Below are 25,187 nucleotides of genomic sequence, written 5' to 3' on the forward strand. Positions count from 1 at the left end.
TTAAACGGTTTCCATCCTGTTAAAACCGGTTGTAACTGGTTCATACCGGATCATTCCAGTTGATCCTGGTTAAAACCGGTTCAGACCATTTTAATCCAAGTAGATTTCATGGTTTAAGATCTCTTTGGACTGGTGAAGACCGGTCTAAACGGGTTCCATCCGGTTCAAACCGGTTCTACTGGTTCATACCAGTCCATTCCACTTGATCCTGGTTCAAAACTGGTTCAAACCGGTTTTATCGTAGTAGTTTTCATGGTTTAAGTCCTCTATGGACTGGTTTAGACATGTTTCTACTGGTTTAAACTGGATATATCCGGTACCAACTGGTTCATTCCAGTTCATTCCAGCTGATTAAGATTCAAAACCGGTTTGATCCGAATATTCGACTTGTTACTTTGTTAAGTTTTATTCTTATCTTAGCATTTTCAACACTACTTCAGGAAGACCGATTAATCGCACTCCGAATAATACTTCTTTGTTGCTGTTGTTTGTGATGTTGTTAGTGTTGGTGTTATTGTTGTTATTGTTGTGTGTGAGAGCTAGCTGTTCTGAAAAATGCGAAATACAATCTTCTAAGAGCTTTTCACTGGTCGGAGGCAGTATATAGAATTTTGAGAGTTTAAATAATTACTGATTTGGATGAACAGTAAGTAATTCAGGTCAATAGCCCGCTGCAACAAACATCAACAGTTCTGTCATTCGCATTGCCCTTTACTGTTCTTGCTTATTTTAGCCACAGTCGCTCTAAATGCAGAATCTTCCATGTCATATGTTACATTATGCAGCGAAATAGAACCACTAAAACAGATTTGTCTTTTAACGTTTGCTGGTTGTCATTTGTTGGGTTTAATATTTATTTCAGTACATGGTAGACTATAATATACGGTTGCCAGATGATTTGGTTGAGGAAGAACCCGGTAAGACACCACGTAGAACCACCGGCCCACAGGAAAGTACGTGCAAGCTTTCTGACATAGCCTCGTCAATCGGAGACTCGTATCCACTCGGACAAAGGTGAATTGTGAATGATCTGCAAAGGTTAGCACCGTAGAACACTGGGAGTATAACCCGGAACTGATTCAATTTTTGGTATTTTTATGTAAAAGAATGGTATACGTATATTAAACGCTTTCCATTTGTAGATACTATATTTGTTTATGCATATGCAATGATTATATTCATATTAAACACTTATTAATACTTCACTGTTTTTATTTATATTTCATACACATATTGATAGTTACATTTGATACACACAATGCGGATTAACATGTACAACATCCGAAGTTGTTTCTTAATAATATCTGGTCATATATATATATATATATATATATATATATATATATATATATATATATATATATATATATATATATATATATATATATATATATACATACATACATACATACATACATACACAAACAAAGAGAGAGAGAGAGAGAGAGATACTAAACTATTAGTTTATAATCTAAGTGCAAAATGCTAAGTAAAACAGAAATAAATATTTTGTACATAGTTTCCCTAACCAATAACAATACATACGACTGGAAATCAATACAATGTATCTGTATGTTTACTGGACTAACACAATATACAGAACAGTTCAACAGAACTGATCTTAAAGCATTCACTTACTGGTTGTTACGTATGTATTTCACAACCTATAATTTTGCCTGTACGAGATTGTTTTACGGGGAAGGCGTAAATGAACTTATTAAGTACCTTCACTGCATGTAGATTTAAGAATATGCAAAAGTAGCAAAACCATTATCTCCAGGATAGAATGAGTCAGTCCTAACCCTTCCGTCAAATGTTGACGTAACAACCTCCAAATGAATGATTTCTTCTTCTTTGACAGTCATGCTAACAGATACCTGAATTCATATTTTGTATACTACAACAATTGATGAACACGAAATGGGTACACAGTGAAAAGCACCAGCGGACAAAACAAGTACAAAATTTGTTTCCAAAGGTCTAGAAGTCTAAAGCGGCCGTCTTTAACTGGTAACGCAGGTAATGAATGTAATTCACGATTGAGTTGTAATTATTGACAAAGCCTAAATGAAAAAAACAAATTGCGCACGTGAAAATAACAAGTTGATATAACAGGGTTTCTTATGTTCCAATATATCCGACGCATTCACTGATTGTCCACCTTAGGCCAATGCTCTACATTGTAACATCAAAGTAACTGTTACGCGGCTAAGTACCTACATTAACAATACATGTTAGGCGAACATATTTTTCAGACAGAGTTACAGTGCTCAACAAAGAATGGTGGCTATTTTCTGCTGACTATATTCGTTACGCTATAAATTTACATCTGATATTATTTTAGAAGGAAGAGCTTGAAATATTCATAATATTCGAGGACTACATGCGCTGCACGTGCACGACATTCTCGCCTGTGGTGTTTTGCATGCGAAGTACATCTGTGTAATATCTACAGACTAAACATCCTCCGAAGGTATCTCTTCCTATAGAGAATTAGTCACTCAGAAAGACAACATTGATCAACAACGAAAACGGATAGAATAGGATCAAATATGGCTATTTCTTGTCGATCATCCTGCTTAAGTACATGAACTACCACTCAACACTGCGGCCTCCTATGTCCGCCACATCTGCTGAACCAAACATAATTCTCCGTCACACTATGATTGGACCAATGACATCACACGCCGACAAACAATGTCGCCACAGGCAGACGTTTTCTTGATCATAGCAATGCTAGAATACAGCCGGATATTCCTCAGATGACGAAGCTATACAGTCTGGGAAATCACAACTGCAAAAAAAAAATGCTGACACTTTATGCAGCATCCGTGACCACCCTTAACAGTACGTAAATTCATAGAGGGAGATGCGAATGTCAACGCCATATTTAATTGGGTGTATATTATTAAGAAGAAATACGCTTGAATCCTGCAGTTGTTGGCTCTCGCCTACCCAGCTCTGATGACTTTTTGTGCTCTTTTTTGATGAAGAATAACTACTGATTGTCATACACATTAGCAGAGGTACAAAAATAAAAACCAAAAGCCACGCAAAGTTGTATTAGAGGAATTAGAATGCTCAATAGGAGGTACAATTAATTTTGTTCATATTTTACATAGAACTTTTAAAGCGTGTTCAGAAATCACTCTATAAATACACACTGGATGAGACAATACGACTTAAAAAAAGAAAGTCGGACTGGCGCTGGAACAAGACAGATTTCTAAACGCATACATCACTGGCGGACATGTCACGACGAAACTGAAATTAATGTTGACAATTCTCTTGCAGATTAGATCAAGCCACCAGTCGAGCTAAATACAGGAGGAGGATACCTCTACCACTGTTTCTGAAAATCTTCGATGACTGTTTAAAACAGAAGCAACTCGAATTTATACAGCTGTTAGTATGGTATGGTTCATGTTTGTGTGTCCAGTTTGGCCGTTGATTGGTTGGTTGGATGATCTACTGAGCAACCGCAGTTTGCATGACTTGTAGGTCGATCTGTTGGGAAAATGTCAAAATAAAAGCCAAATTCATGATTCTTTTTTTTTATTTTTTAGAATTTGCAAATTTGTGTTTCAGTGCAATTTATTTTACATTTATTTAATTTTTTATTCTTTAAACATTGCTTTAATAGAAACTCATGCACTATGTATTTAATGCAGAAACGTTACTTTGTTATAAGCCAACGTCTGTAGATAAAAGTTGAATAAATGATAAGAATCTAATATATAAAATTATGCTAATGGATGCTAAAATATATGTGTGTAGTCTTAATATTTTTTATTTGTCATTTAATTTCGGTATTTTATACTTGGACACAGTGTAAACAATTGATATAAAGGTAGAATGCTTACCTTTTATGTGCTAAAAAATCATCACACTGAATTTCTTCTGAAAAGAAAATAAGTTGAAAATTACTATGAATTAAAGCATCAATCAATCAATCAATCAATTAACTAACTAATTAATTAATAAGGCAATTAATTAATTAATAACTCAATCAATCAATCAATCAGTCAGAGTAGCTGTGTGTGCAGAATTGGGGTCAAATAATAATTGTGAAGGCGCATAGACGCCAATACATTAGCATAGCGATGGTAATATGAGGTTCAAAGCGTTAACACTGTTGCAAGATGCTGGCCCCAAATGGCGTTACTTAGTAACATTGCTAGACTTCAATATGATGTGCGTCACTGTAGATAGTTATGGGACATCCTATGTTAAATGTCTCTATGTGTTTAACAGAAGAACGGTATTATGTGGTCGAACGTATTTATAGAGGTCAACAGTGTTTATAACTTCTTGCGGGACTGATAACGTTAACTTTGTAATTGTTATAGGCTGTTTTTATGTTGAAAAATTGATGGGGTCGTACGGGAAATATGACATTAAACTTTTTACATATTTTCCAACACAAATACTTTTGAGTACTATGCAGCACCCACTTTTTAATCACAATCCAACACACCACGTATCGAATCCAGCGCCATTCTATTTTGATTACAATCCCAACACAAGCCTTAAAATCCAGCACCCACCTTTTCATCACAGTCCAAAACAATATAGATACAATCCAGCACCAATTTTTGATTACAATCAAACACACAACATATACAATCCAGCACACACTTTTTGATTAAAATCCAACACACCACAGATACGAACCGTTACCAATTTTGTTGTTGTATTACAATCAAAACATAAACCCTACAATCCAGCACCCGCTCTTCGATTACGATCAAATACATCACATATTAAACCCAGCACCTGCTTTTTGATGATTATCAAAACACAATTCCCCTGCAATCCAGGAACCTATTTTTTACGACTAAACAGACCTCATATTTAATCCAGCAGTAGAGTTTTGATTACTATCCAACACTTATAAGGGTTTACGTGGATTTAATATAGGGAGAAAGTTTCAAAGGGTCGAACGTTTATAGGATGTAAGAGAATTTCAAATGTGAAAAGTTATATACAATCAAATTACATAGCTATCTACTACCTAACACGTATTGTGAAGTCTCTAAAGACAAAACGCCTACTGTCAGACAAAAGGAGTTAGATGTACAAGAATGGACGAAATCACTCACGGATACTAATCAACATATTACTTATACTATTGAACGCCCACATTTTTATTACTATCCAACATTAGGGCTATTCTCTCATTATTTCTAAAACCCCGAAGCAGTATGTTAGAACCGGTGGTTTTGAAATATAATGTTTATGGCATTCTTTTCTTTTATAAATGATTTTTAAAAAATTATATATATTGTATGTTGTCTAAGTATTCTAATCATGCAGTCATTGCTAGGTTGTTGTTTGAATTGTCAGACAAAAAAGCTGTCGGAGCACAAGTGTTACGTATATTTGATTTAATTATATCTGATTTAATTGTTTGCAAGTTTTAAAATCTTTTTAATTTGTTTTTAAATTTCATTATATGTCAAAATAATGTAGTTCTGTTTGTTAGGGACTTAATACTCTTTTTAGAAAATAGGTTGGCCTTGACTGTTCGTTTTAGTAAACACCAGGTGTTGACCTAGATTCTGACCTTGATTCAAAATTAGTAGCAACAACGTAAATAAATTCTATTTTTATTTTAAAATGATTGATTGTTGTTGGGACTAAGTAATTTAAGATGCAAACAATTTTTTTAATTCTTTGAGTAAAATGATTGGTTTTTGTCAGGGTCATGTTAAGCGTACGTGATATAAACCCGATCACGTGACCCACCCTTTTCGATCTCGCAACTTGTGCCTTTTCGAAACTGCGCTTTAGAATACGATATAACCTTTGTTTTGGAGACATAATCTCAGTTGGGCTTTTTCTTTACACTGGAAGGCGTTGTGTCGTTTGGAGTTATTTAAAATTACTTGGATTCAAAAAGATTAATACTTTTTCCTGGAAAATACGTGTGCTCATGTGAGATTCTTGAACAAAGACAGCTCTAATAAAACATTTATTCAGATTTCCAAAACCGGAGTGATATTTCTTGTTTCTGAAAGGAACTGTAGACTTCAACACTACAGGTTACAGCATAAGTCATCGTCTTCCATCTTGGATTCTTCGTCGGGACTCGAACTTGAAATCATTAGAACATTTTATTATTAGGACTTCAAAAATTTTATTCGTGGATTATTCTTGGATTAATTTTGGGTTTCGTTCTTAAAACCGTAAGTTCATATTTTTTCATTTTTACAGAATTTTTCCAGGGAAATAAATAATTATATTTTTCAGAGCTTGTTGTTTTCACTCTTTCTTGTGTTACTGTTTATTCGAGCCTAAACACGTAGCATAAGACTAGATTACCATGAGACTGATTCATTGTCCCTATACCAACTATCTACGTTATTTTTTTGTCTCACATTATTTCTTCAAGACGTAAAGCAATCATTATTTTTCGCTCCATTACATAACTGACTCGGTGAATTGTGAACATGGAATGAGCATTGTATTGGTACAAGAAAATCACAGTATCGTAAATACATTTGCATATGTCGTCTGCTCAGATACCTACTATGTACTTTTAAAAGACGAAGCCTCTTCGCATGCATAAGAACACAACATTTAAAAATATTTTGAAAGAGAATAATATTGGTTAAACGACGGAGAGATTTAGGTTAATGTAATTCTATGCAAAACATACATGACAACGAAGTGCAGCTAGAGAACTCTTTACTTTTGTTTTGGTTTTTCTTTAGTGTCAACAGCGTCGCCATTCTCTGAGTTCAATGTTTTGGGGATTAAGTATTGCAAAGATCTTATTCATCCATCCATCCATGTATCTTTCGATCTACCTACACCAGTCCTAACGGAAAAGTAATTATATATATATATATATATATATATATATATATATATATATATATATATATATATATATATATATATATATATATAAATGAACAAGACCAACACCTAGAATGTGTGACCTGTTTCGCTTTAATGCTTCGTCAGACTGAATTCAAACTGAATTCAATATCACTGCTTACGTCATTAAATATGTTGTTTCTAAGTGATCAGTGAAATAAACAATATGACATAAACAAGATGACGTCATAGCTTACATTTTTAACCTAATTATCTTATACTTTAACGAATAATTTACATGGAGATGTGCATTTACAGCAAAGATTAATGATATCTTAATACATAATAATATATAAAACTAGATCTTAAAGATACATATATCTCTACTGATAGCTATATATAAAATTTATTACTAAATAGAGATAAAGAGTTTTATCAATATTTGTATTTTGTATAATGCACACTTATTAGAGATATAGAAAATAAATACATAGAAAAAAAAACAGAAAAAGACATTTCTAATAAAATAAAATTAAAATAAAATTATAAAAATAAATATTAAAAAAATATATTGATATAATCTTGACAAATGTTAAATAGGTTATCAGAACTCAATTTACATAATAAAAAATATGAAGTGCATAACGCTTACTATCAAGTATTTTATAAATAATTAATCATATTATATTGAGAATTAATTTATAAATTCACTTTCATTTTTAAAGAATTAGTAAACTTATTTTTATGATATTAGATTCTGCTTTTACCAATCAAGTTTTTCTGCAAAGTAAAATAATATGAAAATATTCTTATCTAATTGTAAACATGTGACATAATTCAAAAAAAAAAAAAAAAAGAAAAGAAAAAAAAAACAGAATTACTGAATGTCATATAGTGCTTTTGAATTTAGACCTTTTGGATATACCGTATTAAGACGGTGAATCCAATAGGTTTCCTTTAGCAGACGTTCCATTTCAGAATCAGCTTTAACAATTGGTTGGAAGGAGAAATCTTGCAATGTATGGGAAATTTTGTTAAAATGTGCGGCAAACAGAGATGAAAATGATTGATCGTAATAATTTTTTATATCTGATCTATGTTGGTTCATATGTTGAAATTTCTTGTTAGTTGCTTCAATATAAAAATCGAGATAAATATCTCGTCCACTTGAAGGTGTAAAAATCGAGATAAATATCTCGTCCACTAGAAGGTGTAAAAATCGAAATAAATAAGAACGACAATGGAAAAATTAGCGCAGAAACAGATGAAAAATGGATTACACGCACGCTTTCTTGAAAATTGTCTGGAAGACAATCTTGTGCCAAAGGGATTGCGTTTGAAATTAAAAGTTCAAATTGGGAATGATACAGCATCAAAGTTCCAAGAATCTATTGACTCCCTATTGGAAAAGGTATCTTTGGAAATATGTGAGAGACTAAAAGAAGAACATCAGAGGAGAGTGATCAAGATAGGCAAGGAACTAGAAGAACATAGGGATGAACTAAAAACTTTGATAAAAGGAAATACAGGCATTTTTGATGAAGAACTTTTTAAAACAAACTGAATCCAAAAAAGACGAACTATTATCAAGTCAACTTAAAAAGTTACAGAATTTACAGAGAGAGAAAAACAATTTTCCTGGACAAAGAGAAACATCAGCATCGAAAATAACTAGAGGAAAATCAAAAAGAGAAAATCAGCAATCAGATAAATCAGCAGATGAAATTGACTTCATCAATGTAAAAAAGAAACATGCAGTATCTAAAAATCACACACGGAATAACCAACAACCAAGACATGAAAAGGAAATGGAACAAGCATCACCAAGAGCAAGAATTACCTATCAACCAAATCACACTGAAAAAAATAATAGATTCGTTCGAACCAATTGCAAAAATGATCAAGCAAAAAATCTTAACAGCCCCAGGCACAAAAAGGCGACCTATGCAGATGCAGTAAAAAATGGGGCGAAGAAAACTACACAAGAATCCAACAGAACCGTTATAGCAACAATACAAAGTCTAATGGAAACCCTCAAGGATCTGTTGAAAACTACACAAACAGAAGGAAGAATAGGAGATTCATTAGAATACAAAACAAGAACAGATGGAGGAAAGAAAAGAAAAGAAAAAAGGAAATCGAAAGAGAAAAAGAATCTGTCTTAAACCTTTCTAAACGAATTCTAACTAATAGTGATTACATTCTTCTAGGTAAGGGATTATCATATTATCCGAGAACCAAAGTGCATGATAATATTAATTTAGCAGAAGCATTTTTCAAATACACAAGCTCGTTAAAATTAAAAGAATTTTTCTCACAATCATGTACATCTTCACAATATGAAAATAGTTTTCATCTACAAAATAAGCCCTTTTACACTACAAAAGAATCTTCATTTACACCTTCTAGTGGACGAGATATTTATCTCGATTTTTATATTGAAGCAACTAAACGAGAAATTTTAAATAGCAGTCCTAAAAGAAAACATTTTACAAACATATCTAAAGAAGAACTAAATTCTTTACGTAGCTTATCGCAAGATGAAAATATTATTATTAAAAAAGCGGACAAGTCTAGCACCATAGTAATAATGAATAATGAGGAATATATTAAAGAAGTAGAAAGACAATTAAATGATGAAGAATATTACACAAAACATTCCTATAATCCTTCTAAAGAAATTAAAGAAAAAATAAGCCAATGTATTAATCAAATCTCTGTACACAATTGTTCCATATATGATGAACTAAATATCTTCCCAAATAAAATACGCACATCTCAATTTTATATTTTACCAAAAATACATAAAACGGTTGATAAGTCACTACCTTTAGGATATCCAGGTAGACCCATTATTTCTACATGCAACTCAATTACAAATAATATATCGCAATATATTGATCACATTTTACAACCACTGATGAAATCATTACCTTCATATGTCAAAGATACTTTTGATTTCATTACCAAATTGAAACCTTTCCCGAAACATACTGAAAATTCATTCCTTGTTACACTTGATGTAGTTTCACTCTACACGAATATACCACACAATGATGGTATCGAAGCGTGTAAATATTATCTTGAAGAAAACGAATATACATATAAACTATCAAAAGAACATATTTGTGATTTGATAAAACTTGTGCTCGAAAAAAACTTTTTTTCAATTTGGTAATACAAACTATCTCCAAAAAATGGGAACAGCAATGGGTAGTCCTATGGCACCTGCTTATGCATCTTTATTTATGGGAAAATTAGAAAATGATTTTCGAAATAAATGCCTCTTAAAACCGGATGTATGGTTAAGGTTTATAGACGATATCTTTATGATTTGGAGTTATTCATTAGAAGACCTTTATTACTTTATAGACAATTTAAACAAATTACATCCAACAATAAAATTTACATTCAATGTCTCTAATACTAAAGTTTCATTTTTGGACGCAGATGTTGTGAAAAATGAAAATAATGACATTACTACCATGGTTCATGTTAAAAACACGAATATTCATCAATATGTTGAATATTCTTCATGCCATCCTAAACCATGTAAAAATGGGATACCATATAGTCAAGCAAAAAAATACAGAAGAATTATTTCGGAAGACGCTGTTTTTAAATCATCTTTGACAGAGCTAGGTCAGCATTTTTTAAATAGAAATTACCCTATTGACATCATTAATACTGCTTTCCAAAAAGTATCTTCTCTTACACAGCTTGCATCTTTACAATATAAAATCAAAAATAGAAATGAAGATATCATTCCTTTTGTTATTGAATATAATCCAAGTTTTCCTAACATAGGTAAGATTATCAATAAATATTGGGATTTATTAAACTTATCATGTAAAGCAAGTGTTAAATCGCTACACGAAAGCAAACCCACACTTGCTTATAAAAGGACTAAAAATCTTAAAGATTTCCTAATTCCAAATTAGAAAAACCATCATATAAAATAGGATCATCAACTAAATGTAATAGACCTAGATGTTCACACTGTTCATTTATTAATGGAAATACTTCTTTCAATAATAATAATACGAAAGAAACTATTAATATGCGTTGTGATATTAATTGTGTAACATCAAATGTTATTTATTTGATAACATGCAAACAATGTGACATCCAATATGTTGGACAAACCAGTCAACAAATATCTAAACGTATGAACCAACATAGATCAGATATAAAAAAAATATTACGATCAATCATTTTCATCTCATGTTGCCATTCATTTTAACAAAATTTCCCATACATTGCAAGATTTCTCCTTCCAACCAATTGGTAAAGCTGATTCTGAAATAGAACGTCTGCTAAAGGAAACCTATTGGATTCACCGTCTTAATACGGTATATCCAGAGGTCTAAATTCAAAAACACTATATGACATTCAGTAATTCTTTTTTTTTCTTCTATTTTTTTCTGAATTATGTCCCATGATTACAATTAGATAAGAATACTTTCATATTATTTTACTTTGCAGAAAAACTTAAGTGGTAAAAGTAGACTCTAATATCATAAAAATAAGTTTACTAATTCTTTAAAAATGAAAGTGAATTTATAAATTAATTCTCATATAATATGATTAATTATTTATAAAATACTTGATAGTAAGCGTTATGCACACCATATTTTTATTATATAAATTGAGTTCTGATAACCTGTTTAACATTTGTCAAGATTATTTCAATATTTTTTAATATTTATTTTTATAATTTTATTTTTATTTTATTTTATTAAAAATGTTTTTTCTTTTTTTCTGTTTATTTATTTTCTATATCTCTAATAAGTGTACGTTATTCATAATACAAATATTGATAAAACTGTTTATTTAGTAATAAATTTATATATAAATATATATGTATAGACACATGTAACGCTCATTAAATAAACATAATGCATGATCAAGGCATGACTGCAGTTATATGAGGATTACTAACAATATGATTTTATCCCTGCAAATGTTGTTCTTGTCTTTGTTATTGTTTAGAGTTTCACACCATTTCTCAGCGCACGATATGCTTGCTATACATGGCGGCCAGTATAACTGGTGGAGGAAGAGCCCGGGAAAACCCTGATAAGAACCAAAGACCCATTGGAAACTATTGTCAACCTTTCTCACATACCCACTTTGGCCGAACCGAGAGTCGAACCCTCGCAGAGCGAGGTGACGTGGCAGTGATGAGTAAATACGAGCGATCTCGAAAAAGTTAACACAACCAATATTTCAGATCGCAATGATGGTGAAATATTCTAACCATGTTAAAGAATAAACTACCTTTTCAGCGCTGGGCGCCACTAGTATTAGCGATTTCTATGGATTTGTTACAGCCCCGTTTTATTCTTTGTGGTTTATCTATTCCTGATCTTGATCTTTAAAGACGAGTTTGACTTGTGGAATATGCTAGGTTAAGCATTCTGTCATTTACGAGATCATGACATCAATAACAGTTCATTGCGGTAATTTCTCCATACGAATGATGCGATTTGACAACTTTGCGATAAATGAAAACGAATGGCATGTAGATCGTTCAAACATTGAAACTGAGTCTAATATTGTGTTTCTAGTATCATATAATCAGAATCGACATTTTAGAACCAACGGCATTTTTTATTGGTCTAAACAAAATCTAAAGCTCAAGAGATACATTATTTCCAAATCTAGAATAATGACTGATATAGGTAATGTGAACTTCGTTTGCAAAAGCGATAACTCTCTTTCTTCATGAAAGTTTCTATCCTTTTGGAATGAACTGCTGCAGCCACATTTTGATACGTTAATTGTGCCGTGGATCAATGTGGGCAGTTCTACCGACTACATTTCCGTGGATCAATGTGGGCAGTTCTACGGACTACATTTCCTTGGATCAATGTGGGCAGTTCTATGGACTACATTTCCATGGATCAATGTGGATCCATGTGGGCAGTTCTACGGACTACATTTCCATGGATCAATGTGGGCAGTTCTACGGACTACATTTCCATGGATCCATGTGGGCAGTTCTACGGACTACATTTCCGTGGATCAATGTGGGCAGTTCTACGGACTACATTTCCATGGATCCATGTGGGCAGTTCTACGGACTACATTTCCGTTCATCCACGGATGCATACAGATAATTAAACAAACGATTAGATAACACATCAAAAAAAATAAATATGCATGCATTTCAATAAATTAGTTTTACTTTCTTTCTTTCTTTCTTTCATTTTTTCTTTCTTTCTTTCTTTCTTTATTTTTTTCCTTCTTTCCTTCTTTCTTTCTTTCTTAAATAAGTAAGTAAGTAGTTTTGTAAGCAAGCTGACGCTTCTATGCATGTAATTACGAATTTTAATACCGATTTCTTTTGGGGTTGTTTTTAGGTGGGGGATATGGGTGATAGTTTTGTTCAGATATTTTATAAGAATAACTATTTGTAATTTTGCGATGACATTGACACGAAAATCCCAAGTTAACGGAAAAACCACGCAGAACTGAAACAATCACTGGTAGAACAGATGGGTTGACAGGGTAAGTCGATCTTACCGATACCATAATCGATCGAGGAATACTGGAGACGATTACCAAAACAAAGGAGAAAATACTAAACCTAGAAAACGTTTAAAATTGTTGAAAATATTTGAATGCTTTACAGAGAAACAATTATTTTAGTGTTAGAACAAGGTAAAATCTATAATCCTCAATGTGATGCAGACAGTTTCATCGGTTGGTAGAATCAGTATTGAAGGGGTATGCCAGTAAAGTTAATCTCGTTCAACCAGACTCTCGCGCAACATCGAGAGTTGTTTTGGAAAAAATGTGCAAGGTTTGGTACAAAAAAGGCGAAATAGTTGATTGGCTAACTTGTCAATGTTTCTTTTTTTTAAAATAAAGTTTTGCATCACACAGATTCATTACATTTTTGTTTTCAAAGGCAATATATTATTTGCAAATGCAATATAGATTTTAGATTCTTCGTTTTGATCGTAAGACTGTGTTGCTGGCGCAATGGGAACAAAAAAGTGTACTATTGCATGCTATTCGCAGATACATTGCACATCCTCTAAAAGTGCATAATACATATTTCCAAACATTTTCCGGACTCGTTCTAAGAATATTTCTGAGAGTCATATAAGTGTCAGGTTTAACGAGTCAATGGCAAAGTTGGAAACCAACGTTGTAATTCGGTTCAGATAACCATCGCAGATATTTATGTCGATTGGACATTATAGGATCAGTCTTTGCCAAGAGCGTATCAAAAAGTGACACGCATACTAAGTTTAAAGGAAATGTCATTTTAAAATTACGTTCTGAAAACACCAAAAATGAAAACAATGTTAGTCCTACCTGATCCATTCTCGCAAGCAGTCATAAGGAAACAAATCTTTAGCAAAATGGACGTATGCAAACACACGCAAAATAAAATCCCCATTACGATTAATAAATACACTTTAGTGCATCTGTTTTCTTTTGAGTATACGCAAATAAATATTTATACATGTGTGTGTGTTTATGTGTGTGTGTGTGTGTGTGTGTGTGAGAGAGAGAGAGAGAGAGAGATTACCTCTGCTACCAGGTTGTTGTCGATTTCTGAAACATCCGGAACATGCCGCTTTAAACTGCGATCGGAATTTACCTGGAACATGAAGTAAATATTAAAGTCATTTGAAAAGGTGTGGTCATAATTGTTTCGTTTCTTTGAACCTGTCATTAAATTTAACTGATGCCGATACAGAAAATAATGTTTTATAAATAATTTGCAGGTTTAAGTGTAGCACATCATACATATGAAGATTATTGCATCAAGTTGGAAAATAACTGACCTAAAGTATCAACAAAGGAGAATAATTATCCGACTTCTAAAAAAGAGTGCTGTAAAATCTGGGTGAATAGGTTATTCTCAAATTGAAATCAAGTTTTGGATGGATATTGTACATTTATGAGGTGGTTTGAAAACGGACGCGGGTTATAATAGTCAACCACCATACGCTCCACAAATGAGAAATAACAAGGTTGGTCAGTGATTTGTGACAGGTGATAAACATTGATGTAAGGTTCAAAGGAAAAAATGGTCAGAGACCACATATTGCTCGCCAAAATCAGAATGTGAAGAGGCTTTTATATGCAGCATGTTTCGATTTAAAAGGACTAGTCAGTAGTATAGTGGGATACCCTAGCGACAATGGAACACCCAGTCAAAAAGGTCGTGAGACACTGGCGACAAGGTTTTTCGAACCCCCTGGGAACGTCTGGCGCCAAGGTGAATTTAACACGATGAATAATGGGACTGTCTAGCGACAAGGGAAAGTGGGGTTGTTGTATAAGGACAATAGGAATGGAACAGGTGAGTGACGTCACGGTACTGAAGATTTGTGACAATGTTTCAGCAATGTAGCAAGGGGCTGACCTCATTCGGGACCAAAGAGCAGGGGAAAAAAACTAGATCGTTTGGCGGGAACAGGACTGGTGGGACATATACATATATAACACATACAACATACAACATACAGACATAGACGGATGAACATTAATCTATCGCACAAACAACTATACAACCGCCTAAAAAGTTTTAGTCAAGAAAGCAAATCGTTTTGCGGTATATGAGCGGCTCTGAAAAGGGTCTAATATTACCTTTCTCATCATTTCGTCAGTTTTCTTTAGTTGGTTTAGCTCCCACTTCACAAAAGACCACTCTGTCAAATTTAATATTTCTTTCAAAGAGCACTTGACTTTCATTACATTATCAACGGCCCCAATCTCACATACTGAGGATAAATTAAACCTTTTAATTTCTTAATTTCCCCCTCTATCATTCCTTTTACCAGGTCTCTGGCTACTTTCAGACTGGTCACAAAGTCTAGGATACCTTGAAACTTCCATTCATCTGCAAGTGTTTTCACCACGTAGGCTATATCCACCATCCAGTACCAACTGTCTTTCAAGTTGTTAAATAAATTCGTTGCCACCTTCGTTTATTCATTGTTGAATGGCGTGAATGATGAACGCTTCCCTTTATATACTTCAAGTACGGACGTGAAGGAAAACATCCCTTACACTCACTTCATATAATATCTACTACCGACATAGGTGAAGAATAAAAAATCAAACCCCTTATATACTCTCCATACAAACGTACGCGAACACATACAAACCCAAAATATATGCTATTAAAAAACCACAATATTTACTATCCACACAAACGTACGCGAACTCATACAAACCCTAAAAATATACTATAAAAAATACCACAATACTTACTATCCACAAAAACGTACACATAGAAACCCCAAAAAAATACTATAAAAAAAACCCACAATATACACTATCCATACACGGGAAGGAGGCAAAACCACAATATTTACTATCCACACAAACGTACGCGAACGCTTACAAACCCCAAAATCTACTATCCACACACGGGAAGGAGAAAAAGAAAACACAATCACAAATATACTATTAACACAAACGTGCGCGAACGCATAAAAAACACTCTACTATCCACACCCGGAAAGAGAAAAAAAAAACACACAATCTACTATCACACAAACGTACGCAAATTCATACAAAGACAATATCTACCATCCACACAAACACACACACATGCACACACACACACACACACACACACACACTATCACATCAGTAAAGGAATGAGTTTTTATAGTCACACTACTTCACATTCACACAAACTGACAACTTGAATATTGTCTTTTTTTTTAGAGATTTGGTTAGCCCTGAAAAGGGCTGTTTTTGTGAACTCCAGATGCACCTCTCAATATTGGCACGTTCCAGGTCTAGCCCCATACACGCATCGTCTGCTCCAGTCTTGCTCCCAATTGATGCGTGTGGTTCGGAGCGCAGAGCGAGGTTGATTTACTTCACTATCCCACTTCTCCGTTTGAGGGATAGTGAGCACTTGTTTCTGTTGTTCCCTCTGTCTTCTGTGCCACACTCTGGGATGAACTGCCTCCTTGCTTCCTGTAGACGCTGTACTGGTTGTTGTGGCTATGCCTGTGGTGCTGCTACTGGTTGTGGTGCAGATAATGGTTGAAAAGGCATCCTCATCTCTGGCTTCACCTCACATATAGGTCTCAGCATGAGGTGAGGCATGATCCTTTCCTTCATTTCTTACTTATTTTTATTCTCCTCCTCCTCTTTTATTCTGGCACTTTCCGCTATGGCCTCCATAGCCAGCTCATCTAAATGGCACCTGGCATATTCCTGCAATCAGTGATGGGTAACCAGAATGACGAGCGTTTCCATTATATTGTCAAGCGCGGACGTGAAGGAAAACATTCCGTGATACCAAAACGTACAAGACTCATATCATCACTCCAGAATAAACACGAAACGCGCGGACCTAAAATAAACACTCACTTAATGTTTTGACTACAAACATCAACTATAAACACAAACACACAGATTATTTGTTGACAAGCTACGGAAACGAAGTTCTTATATACATACTTCTAACAAAGTCAAACAAATGAAGTGCTTATAGACACACTTCTACTTTTGTTGAAACTTACAAACTTACCATTGGCAATTCAAATAGTATCTCTTTTCTAGAGTATTGAGGTAGCCTTGAAAATGGATGTTTTTTGTGGAGAGGGAGTTATGGCAATCTTGTATGGTCTGAGATTGCGTCCCCATCTGGCGATAGGCTTTCCCACAGGATAGGGTCTGCTTCTTCGGAATGAGAAGAAGAACATTTTCGTGTCTACAGGGCAGTCGACAAAACCTCTCCTGCTTCCTGTTGTTTCTGTTGCTGTTGTTGCTGCTTTTCTATCTGCTCTCTCTCTCTCTCTCTCTCTCTCTCTCCCTGCTTCTAAAGTCTGTATTTCTCCGTCCATTATTTTCTTCTTCTTGATTTCCTCTCTGAAGAGCTCTTCTATCAGGTCTTCGGTCACATTCACGATTCTGATATTTTCTATCTCTTCAGGCTTCGGTATCAGGCTTTGCCTGACACGGTGTAAATTCACGTTAGTTTTGTTCAGCTTGGCTAGTCTTGAACATATTTTCAGAGGAGGATGAGTCAACAATGGATGGTTAGACTGGAGACTACAACACTTTATATGGTTCACGCGGGGACGAGATAGAAAACATCCTTACAATGTTTAGAGTCGGAACGCTATGACTGTTGATTTGAAGGTGAGGGATAAAGTACTTTAAAGAGCATGTATCATGATACAAATTTAAAACAAACGATAGATACATCTTTTCAAAACATTTTTTAAATTCAAATAACTAACAACCAACAATTAATCATTTAACTTTATTTTCAAAGAAACAAACAAACATTTTTCAAATAACAAACTATTTTTGACAAAGTTGACAACGTTGTGAAGTGAAGCTAGACTTCCACTGATGGAAGTTGTTCAGCCAAAAAGACAAAAAAATCACCATAATGGTCACAAAACCATCGATCTATTTGGTCATCGTTTCTAGAAGAGTGGCGATCAAAATAAGTCACTAAATGTTCTAAAGAATATCCAAGATTGCGATGTTGAAGAAAATACACACAATATTGTCCACACAACATGGAATATATGCCTTGTAATTTCGCATTATAGAATCGTGTCGTCTGGTCATTTTCTCTCATGAAGTCGATGATGTCGTCTTCCAAAGGTAGCAATCCATACAAATCAAATTATTCCACAGAACCCTCTTAAGGGAAGTAGACGGCTACCCAGTGGGTTCCTAGGAGATGACTGTCGTCCTTGTTGGTGACATAAGCTTGATGGTCTTGAGGTTTGCTATGACGCAGTTCATCTTTAGCACAGGCAACAGAATTCCAAGAAGTAATGTGTTAACTGTGGTTCGAAAGGTAATAATGTTCCAAAGTATCCATTTTTGTGTTGTTTGTTCTGTGTTTTTTCCACACAGGTAATTATAAGTCATCAATTCAATACGAAAGTTTTGCTTGCAAATCTCTGACAAGTAACCGTTTCTTCGCTTTGTCTCCGCACTCTGGGCCTAGAGATCTTCGATGGGGTGCATCTCTAGAGCTATCAAAGGAGTAGAGAAATGATCACGCAATTCTTTTTACAAATGATTCAACACGGCTTCTTCTGAGATGAGACTCCAAGCGTCCTCCAGATACTCGTCTAAAGTTTCTTCTTGACTCATCATCAGGCATTTATCGTGTTGAATTTGACTGGGATGATCGCTTCGACATCCATAGCTATATTTCCTGATCAATTCCGTAATTTGTTCTGCCATGTATTTGGCTAAACAGAAGACTAAATTGTGTTGTTGTTCTGGCCATCTGGACTTCATCACCACATTCTCTTCGTCTTTGCGTTTTGGTTCAACCTTTACGGTATCCTCCCATTCCATTTCCATTGATTCGTCAGCATTTAAAGAGGGATTACAGTTTTCCATAGCTTCTAATATAATAGTCTAGAATGACTTCACTCAAACTGTTAATGTCTATGATATTGTCGAATGCGGCATAAAAGATGAAATTCACCGTCACGTCTGGAGCTTTATCAAACCGAAGTTCCACACCAGTCTGACTGGATTTTATAGGGTGTTAATGTCCCTCGTCACTGCTTTGGTCTGGAGTGAAATCAAAAGCCCACAAAGCATAACCTCCTGTACAATCATCGTACATAATACCGTAGCTTATGTTAGTCCTTAACTGTTCGGTGGCTTCCTACAGAGACAAGTACAATCTCAAGTAATTCTTCTCGTCACCAAACTCAGGTTCGAAAGGTTTGGTACACAAGGTCTTGCCTTCGCGACTGACTTCGATTTTCGACATTCCAAAGAGTTGAAAGTTGAAAGGATTTTTTAGTTTGGTTCCATTTAAGGCTTCGTTGCTGACGATGCCAATGATCAAACGTTTGGGTAACTCTCCTTGGAACAAATGATCTTCGATAATGGATCACTTGTTAGCTGGAATGGTGAAAGTTTTCCCTTCTACGCGTCGTATTGGATACTTGGCGGTCGTTCTGCTCAAAGTGTCGCTGATGTCGTTTCCCACTTATGTAACACTTCGAAACGTCGCATGTAGAGTCTTGTTTTTTCGATATTGGTTTTAAAAGCGGCATCAATTTCATTCATCAAATGGAAAACGGCACTTCTACGATATAGTCTCATACGGACATCCACACCGTTTAGCAAATACTTCTCTTGCAACCACATGTCCAAATGCAAACGACCCATCAGTTCTAGACTACGTGCTTGGAGGATTTTCTTTTTTGTTAGTTAAATCCCACATTGTGTTCTTCATCGTCTTTTTCAATCAGTTGGTGTCATCGAATTTGCTTGCTGTGCCAGGTTTCCATAACACACATGCATCCAGATGGGTGTTCTTGGCTTCTGTTCCGTATGTCAAGAGATTCTCCAGGAACGCTGGTTAAGGGTACGTAACCATGCTACTGCTGTTCAGTTTGCTATTCAAGTACAAATCCACTGAGCTCAATAAGGAATGCATTAAATTGTTGACGGTAGCTATTTCCTCTTTGTCTATAAAACATCCAACTGGATTCTTTTGTGAGAACTTTGACTTTCAAATACAAGTAACTGCTATTCAGATCAATGTAATCTTCGGGCCGTCCTTTGATTTCAAACTCGATTGGGGCGGATTATGAGTCCTTGACAGAGGAAACGGGATGAGATTCGACCCTTTGGGATTCTTGCATCGTCATCATGGTGGGTGGCATGGCAAGCAGATCTAGTTCCGACTTGGAACATGCGCAAGACTCTTGGTGAATCATTTTCTTCTTTTTTCTCATCTGTTTCTTTTAAATAATATAAAACATGTAAGTCTAGGACAGTTCTTCTTTTCTTAGTCTTTCTAACTTAATGAGTATGAAGACTCCTGAAGGGGTAATTTTTTTTCGTCGTCTCTTTCTGCCTTGACCTGGCTGTGGCGTCAGGGAAGCATGAATGCCTGACTCGGCACCGTTCAGGGCATTTATAGAAGTTTATCCACGACTTAAGATGTCTTTGCCCGTTTTCAGCATGACCTTTTCGTCTGTACTCATGAATGCTTCTTTATGGTTTTGTTTGTCGATGATGACATTTTGGAGAATTTCTTTGCCGCCTTGAGTCAATGCGGCATTTTCAAAGCGTGAAATCCTCTTGTCACCATCGGTTTCAAAACTGGTAACACCAAACGGAAGGCTGATTTCAACATATTTCCTAAACCATATCCTCGCTGTCGAACGACGCCTCGGTACACTGGATACATGACTTACGGGTCGTTCGAGAATCGTTTTCGAAAATATAGTTACACCGTGAATTTATCTTTAGTAAATAGAATATTTTGTCCCAGATCTCATTTCATAGCAATGTTGACAGTGTCAAAATACGACTTACGGACGGATAAATAATGAGGATGTGCAAATTCGCGGTGAACGTGATAGGTGTCTCCACCTTCCTCGTCAGCATTCGCTGCAGAATCCACTTTGAAAGGAATGACACGTAGTAACGGTACGGAGGTGTGTCGCACCAAGTTGTACTCCACCACATCGGAGTACACAAATATCAAACTGAGTTCTTGGTTCACTTCTACCGGGTAACGAGACCACTTTCCGAATTTCGGGTTGTCGTAAACGATTGCTAATTCGCCCTTTTCCTATACTTTCTTCCTCATCTCCATGACTCCGCCAAAAATGTCAAACAATTGAGGACAAAATATAATACCTATCGTTTTATCATCCGGACATTTCAGCAACAGGTGACGAGCGACTTTATGGTACCATATCGTGACACGTTTTCTTACTTTGCATACGGGTTTGCCAAACGCGGCCTTGAATTTGGTATTAATTGCGTCCACCAAATGTTGGCCACTAAAATAATAGCCTGGACAAATCATCAAGTTATAGGGGTGACGTGAAAGATCATTGCTCTTACTGGCATCTTTAGGTTTGGTTTCTACCTAGCATTCTTGCATTTGCTGATTAAAGATTTTGACCTCGAAAATTTTTTGATCTGGAAGAACATTTAGGACTTGTGTAGGATGAATCATTTCCACCAAGGCTACTACCCAATGAGTTTTGTGATCTTATTGGATGGCCTGAGGTAATTGGGTCATGTAACAACACAACGTATTGCTGGGAAACACCATAGAACTGTCACTGGGTAAAGCTTAGTAAAATTAGTTGTTGTTCATAATTGCAGAGTTCTAGTACTGTCATAGGGGTCACCTAAAGCCAGAGGAGTGTCTAAAAGAGAAGTTCTGTTGTGGTGATTGTTCTTATTGCTGGAGTGGTGACTGGTGATAGACACAACACTCCCGTTGCTCCTTTTCGAGAAGTGTTTCAAGGAAGGATTGGGAAGAAGGTAACCAATGTAACCGCTGAATAAAATGATCCACAACTGTTTGTCACCATGTTGCAAACTCAGATTGGCAATGGCTGTACCGATGACACAATACACCACAAAGATTTGGCAGAAAAAGATAATTTGCATTTAGGCACACGCGCTCCACACCACACCCACATATGTTGCTTTTGTACATCTTGGAAAGAAGAACTCGGTGAAGGTGTGGTCACTGTAGTGGTAGCGGTAGCTGAGGCAGTGTGGAAGGGCATGATGGTCACTTCCTTTTATAGTCGATGACTTGTGAAGCGTAGATCCAAGAATCAAAACTAGTAGGATATCCTTTCCAACGCACTTTGACTTCTTGGACACATCGTTTTCCCACTTTACAGGTTCTTCGTTAGAGAATGATTTCGATGTGGTACACTTGGTCTTTTGTTTTTGGTTACGCGTTGTAACTCGGCCAAGAAAAACGTTACTTTTAACACCTTCCTGTTCATGTCTTCCAATTTATAGACGGTAGGATGACGGCCACGCATTCGTCCAGTGACTAGAAAAAACTCGGTGGTCCAGTTGGGTAAGTAACCTTTGTCGAAAGTGCGTTTGTTTTTGCCAATGCGCACACAGTCTCCTGCTGACAACACTCCACTTTTCTTGGGGACAGTCGCTGTCGGGGGCGTACCAAACAGGCGCTCAAAAACGGTCACTTTCTTGTCGGGAGTCAGTTCTTGGGGTACACGTCCGATGCTGCGATGGTATAATTGGTTGAGCGCTTTGCAAGGTTGGTAAGACGACAGTGTACTTGAGAGTGTGTTGATGCGTAAAATGTTTACACATACGTTCTTTCAAGGTACGTTGAAGACGTTCCACGATGCTGACATTGGTTTCGGGATTCTCGGTTGTAAAAAAATTATCTTGCTCCAATGGCCCATTGTAAAAACTGATTTTTAGTGTCACGTTTAGGGTAGCAAATGCGATATCTGTGAAATTATCATCCGTTAAACTTGTACACGATCGTGGGGTTTTCTACGTCCCAGTTATTCACCGAATAAGTTCCGATGGTCGTTTTGCCTCCTCAGTTTCCGGCATGATGAATCCATTTGTCTTCTTTGTCGCAGAAGTAATTTAGCCAGCGTAAGGCTTTGACCGAGTATTGACCTTGGACAAAGTTCATCGTTTGACGGCATGAATTGTTGACGGTACACTAAGGAACACGCTTTGACAATGGTGCATGCTTCTTTCAAAGGATCTATCCCTCCGTGTCCCATGAACAGTTCTCTAAATTTTCCACAGGAAAGCCGTGAAATGTCCACGTCGGAACGACAATACTTTAACATTTTTTCTGAAAGTCGATGGGGTCCATGGATTGAGTCTGGTACCAAGCGTAGAAAGCTTTCCGTTGATCGATACGTAGTGAGCCTCAGGCAAATGGGGTAGAACGGCATGTTGATTGGCTTCTGTATTGAAAAAGTGCGGAAATTAGCCTTTGGCCATTTTTGGCATTCCAAATGGTTTAGGCATTCGGATCAAAGGCACGGCCATGTACCTCATAGAATCTTTAAACTGCACTTGTCCCACTTGCATGGAAATTATTTTGGCTCCGTTCAAAGTGACTTTAGGACGTTCGGTACTTTGTTCCGTATATTTTCTGAGACGTTTTTGCCCATCTTATCCCTAGAAATTGTGAGCCCTTACCGTGGCATGGCAATTACAATTTCCGTAACGTTCGATGACCTCTTGTCTTCTCGTCTCATCGATGGGGTCTAAGAGCCATCGGATAAAATCGGCTAACGTGCTCGGTCCTCGAAAGATTTTGTTCACGTCCTCCAGGAATCTTGCTGCAGTGAGGTCAATGACTAAGGATAGGCTCTTGGATGTGAACACCGGTCTCTGGCATGCATTCGAAATCGAAGAAAATGAAATTGACTATCTTCTGGTCATCTTCCACCTCTTGTTTGGAATAGTATTTTTAAATGTAGCAATCGTGTTCCAAGTCAACGATTTGGCGATAAATGCGACATCGTTTCTTTCTTTAAAATTCGTGTGACTTGGCATTATTGGCACGTATGCCTTGTCCACAAGTAGTGCACAATCTCAACAGTTGGCAAGCACATTTTCGCTACGAACCTTGCGTCTTCAGATGTTGTTGGTAACAGGCTGGAGTGAAAAAAGTGCGCAGACAAGCAGGGCAATGCACTCGTTCTTGTCCTTAGTCAAGACGAGGTTGAGAGGCCAAACATCTCTCACATTTTGATCCACAATGCTTGTGTTGTTCTCGATTGTTATAGCCATATTCAAATTTCTCACAGTAATTTCGATGGCATCGAAATTTTCATCGTGATGATAGACGTGAATGTATTTTCTGTCTTTGAAATCTTTGTCTCGAGAAAATAGAGGTCCACGCACTTCTTGAGGGTGTACTTTCAAGGTGTAACGCAGAGCTAGGACATCTGGCAAATTTTGTATTTCAGGAATGCCACAGGGTGTGTCTTTGGATATCCCCGCTTGCTGTAACAGGAGTTTTGCTTATTTTTGTTGTTTGGCTCGGTCCGATCGTTGAATAATTTTCCATTCTGCCGTGTCGTTCATGTCGGCATACGTTCGTCCCACCACGACGGCACGAGCTAAACACATATTGTCTTGAGGGTTGTTAATTAGGACGAGGCTCGTTCTGGTGCTACAAAAGTCGTCCACCAGTAACACCTTTTTCCCTCCGGCCCTTTGTGAAAGAGACACGTGAGTCATGAGTAGTGTCGCTTTTCCTTCGGTGATGTGAAACTTATCGTTAGATTGTAGGACGTGTTGAATTTTGTCGATGACTTTGAAAGGTGTTAATTCTGCCCGCAGTTAAACTCGATCCTAACGGGGGACTTCAAACTGTCGTGATGAATAGAAAGTCTCAAGCGATCGTCTTTTTTGGCTTAACATTGTCATTTGAGTGTGGTTAGCAAAGAATCCCACACCTCTGTGATGAACTCTTCTGCTTTCTGCAGCGGTACGTTGGACATGAAATCTTTGAATTTCACCGTTTCTTTTCTGTTGCTTCTTCCTGTCGTTTCCTTCTTGCTGCTTCCTCTTCTTCTCGCTGTTGCTGTTCAAGGAGAAAA

General features: G+C 36.2%; 1 protein-coding gene across 1 annotated transcript in view; it reads right to left on the bottom strand.

Annotated features, from left to right (window-relative positions):
- Positions 1–1,051: 1,051 nt before the first annotated feature.
- LOC149806533 (orexin/Hypocretin receptor type 1-like) overlaps positions 1,052–25,187 on the bottom strand; it is a 98,624-nt gene continuing 74,488 nt past the window's right edge. The window contains exons 5-7 of the mRNA XM_089954207.1: positions 14,372–14,443; positions 3,864–3,900; positions 1,052–3,507 (exon numbers count right to left, since the gene is read on the bottom strand). Of these exons, the coding sequence (XP_089810333.1) occupies positions 3,396–3,507; positions 3,864–3,900; positions 14,372–14,443 (221 nt within the window). The 3' untranslated portion in view covers positions 1,052–3,395. The remainder of the gene's footprint in view (positions 3,508–3,863; positions 3,901–14,371; positions 14,444–25,187) is intronic.

This window comes from Sinohyriopsis cumingii, chromosome 1 (genome assembly GCF_028554795.1).
Source record: "Sinohyriopsis cumingii isolate HCF-2022 chromosome 1, ASM2855479v2, whole genome shotgun sequence".
Lineage (NCBI taxonomy): Eukaryota > Metazoa > Mollusca > Bivalvia > Unionida > Unionidae > Sinohyriopsis > Sinohyriopsis cumingii.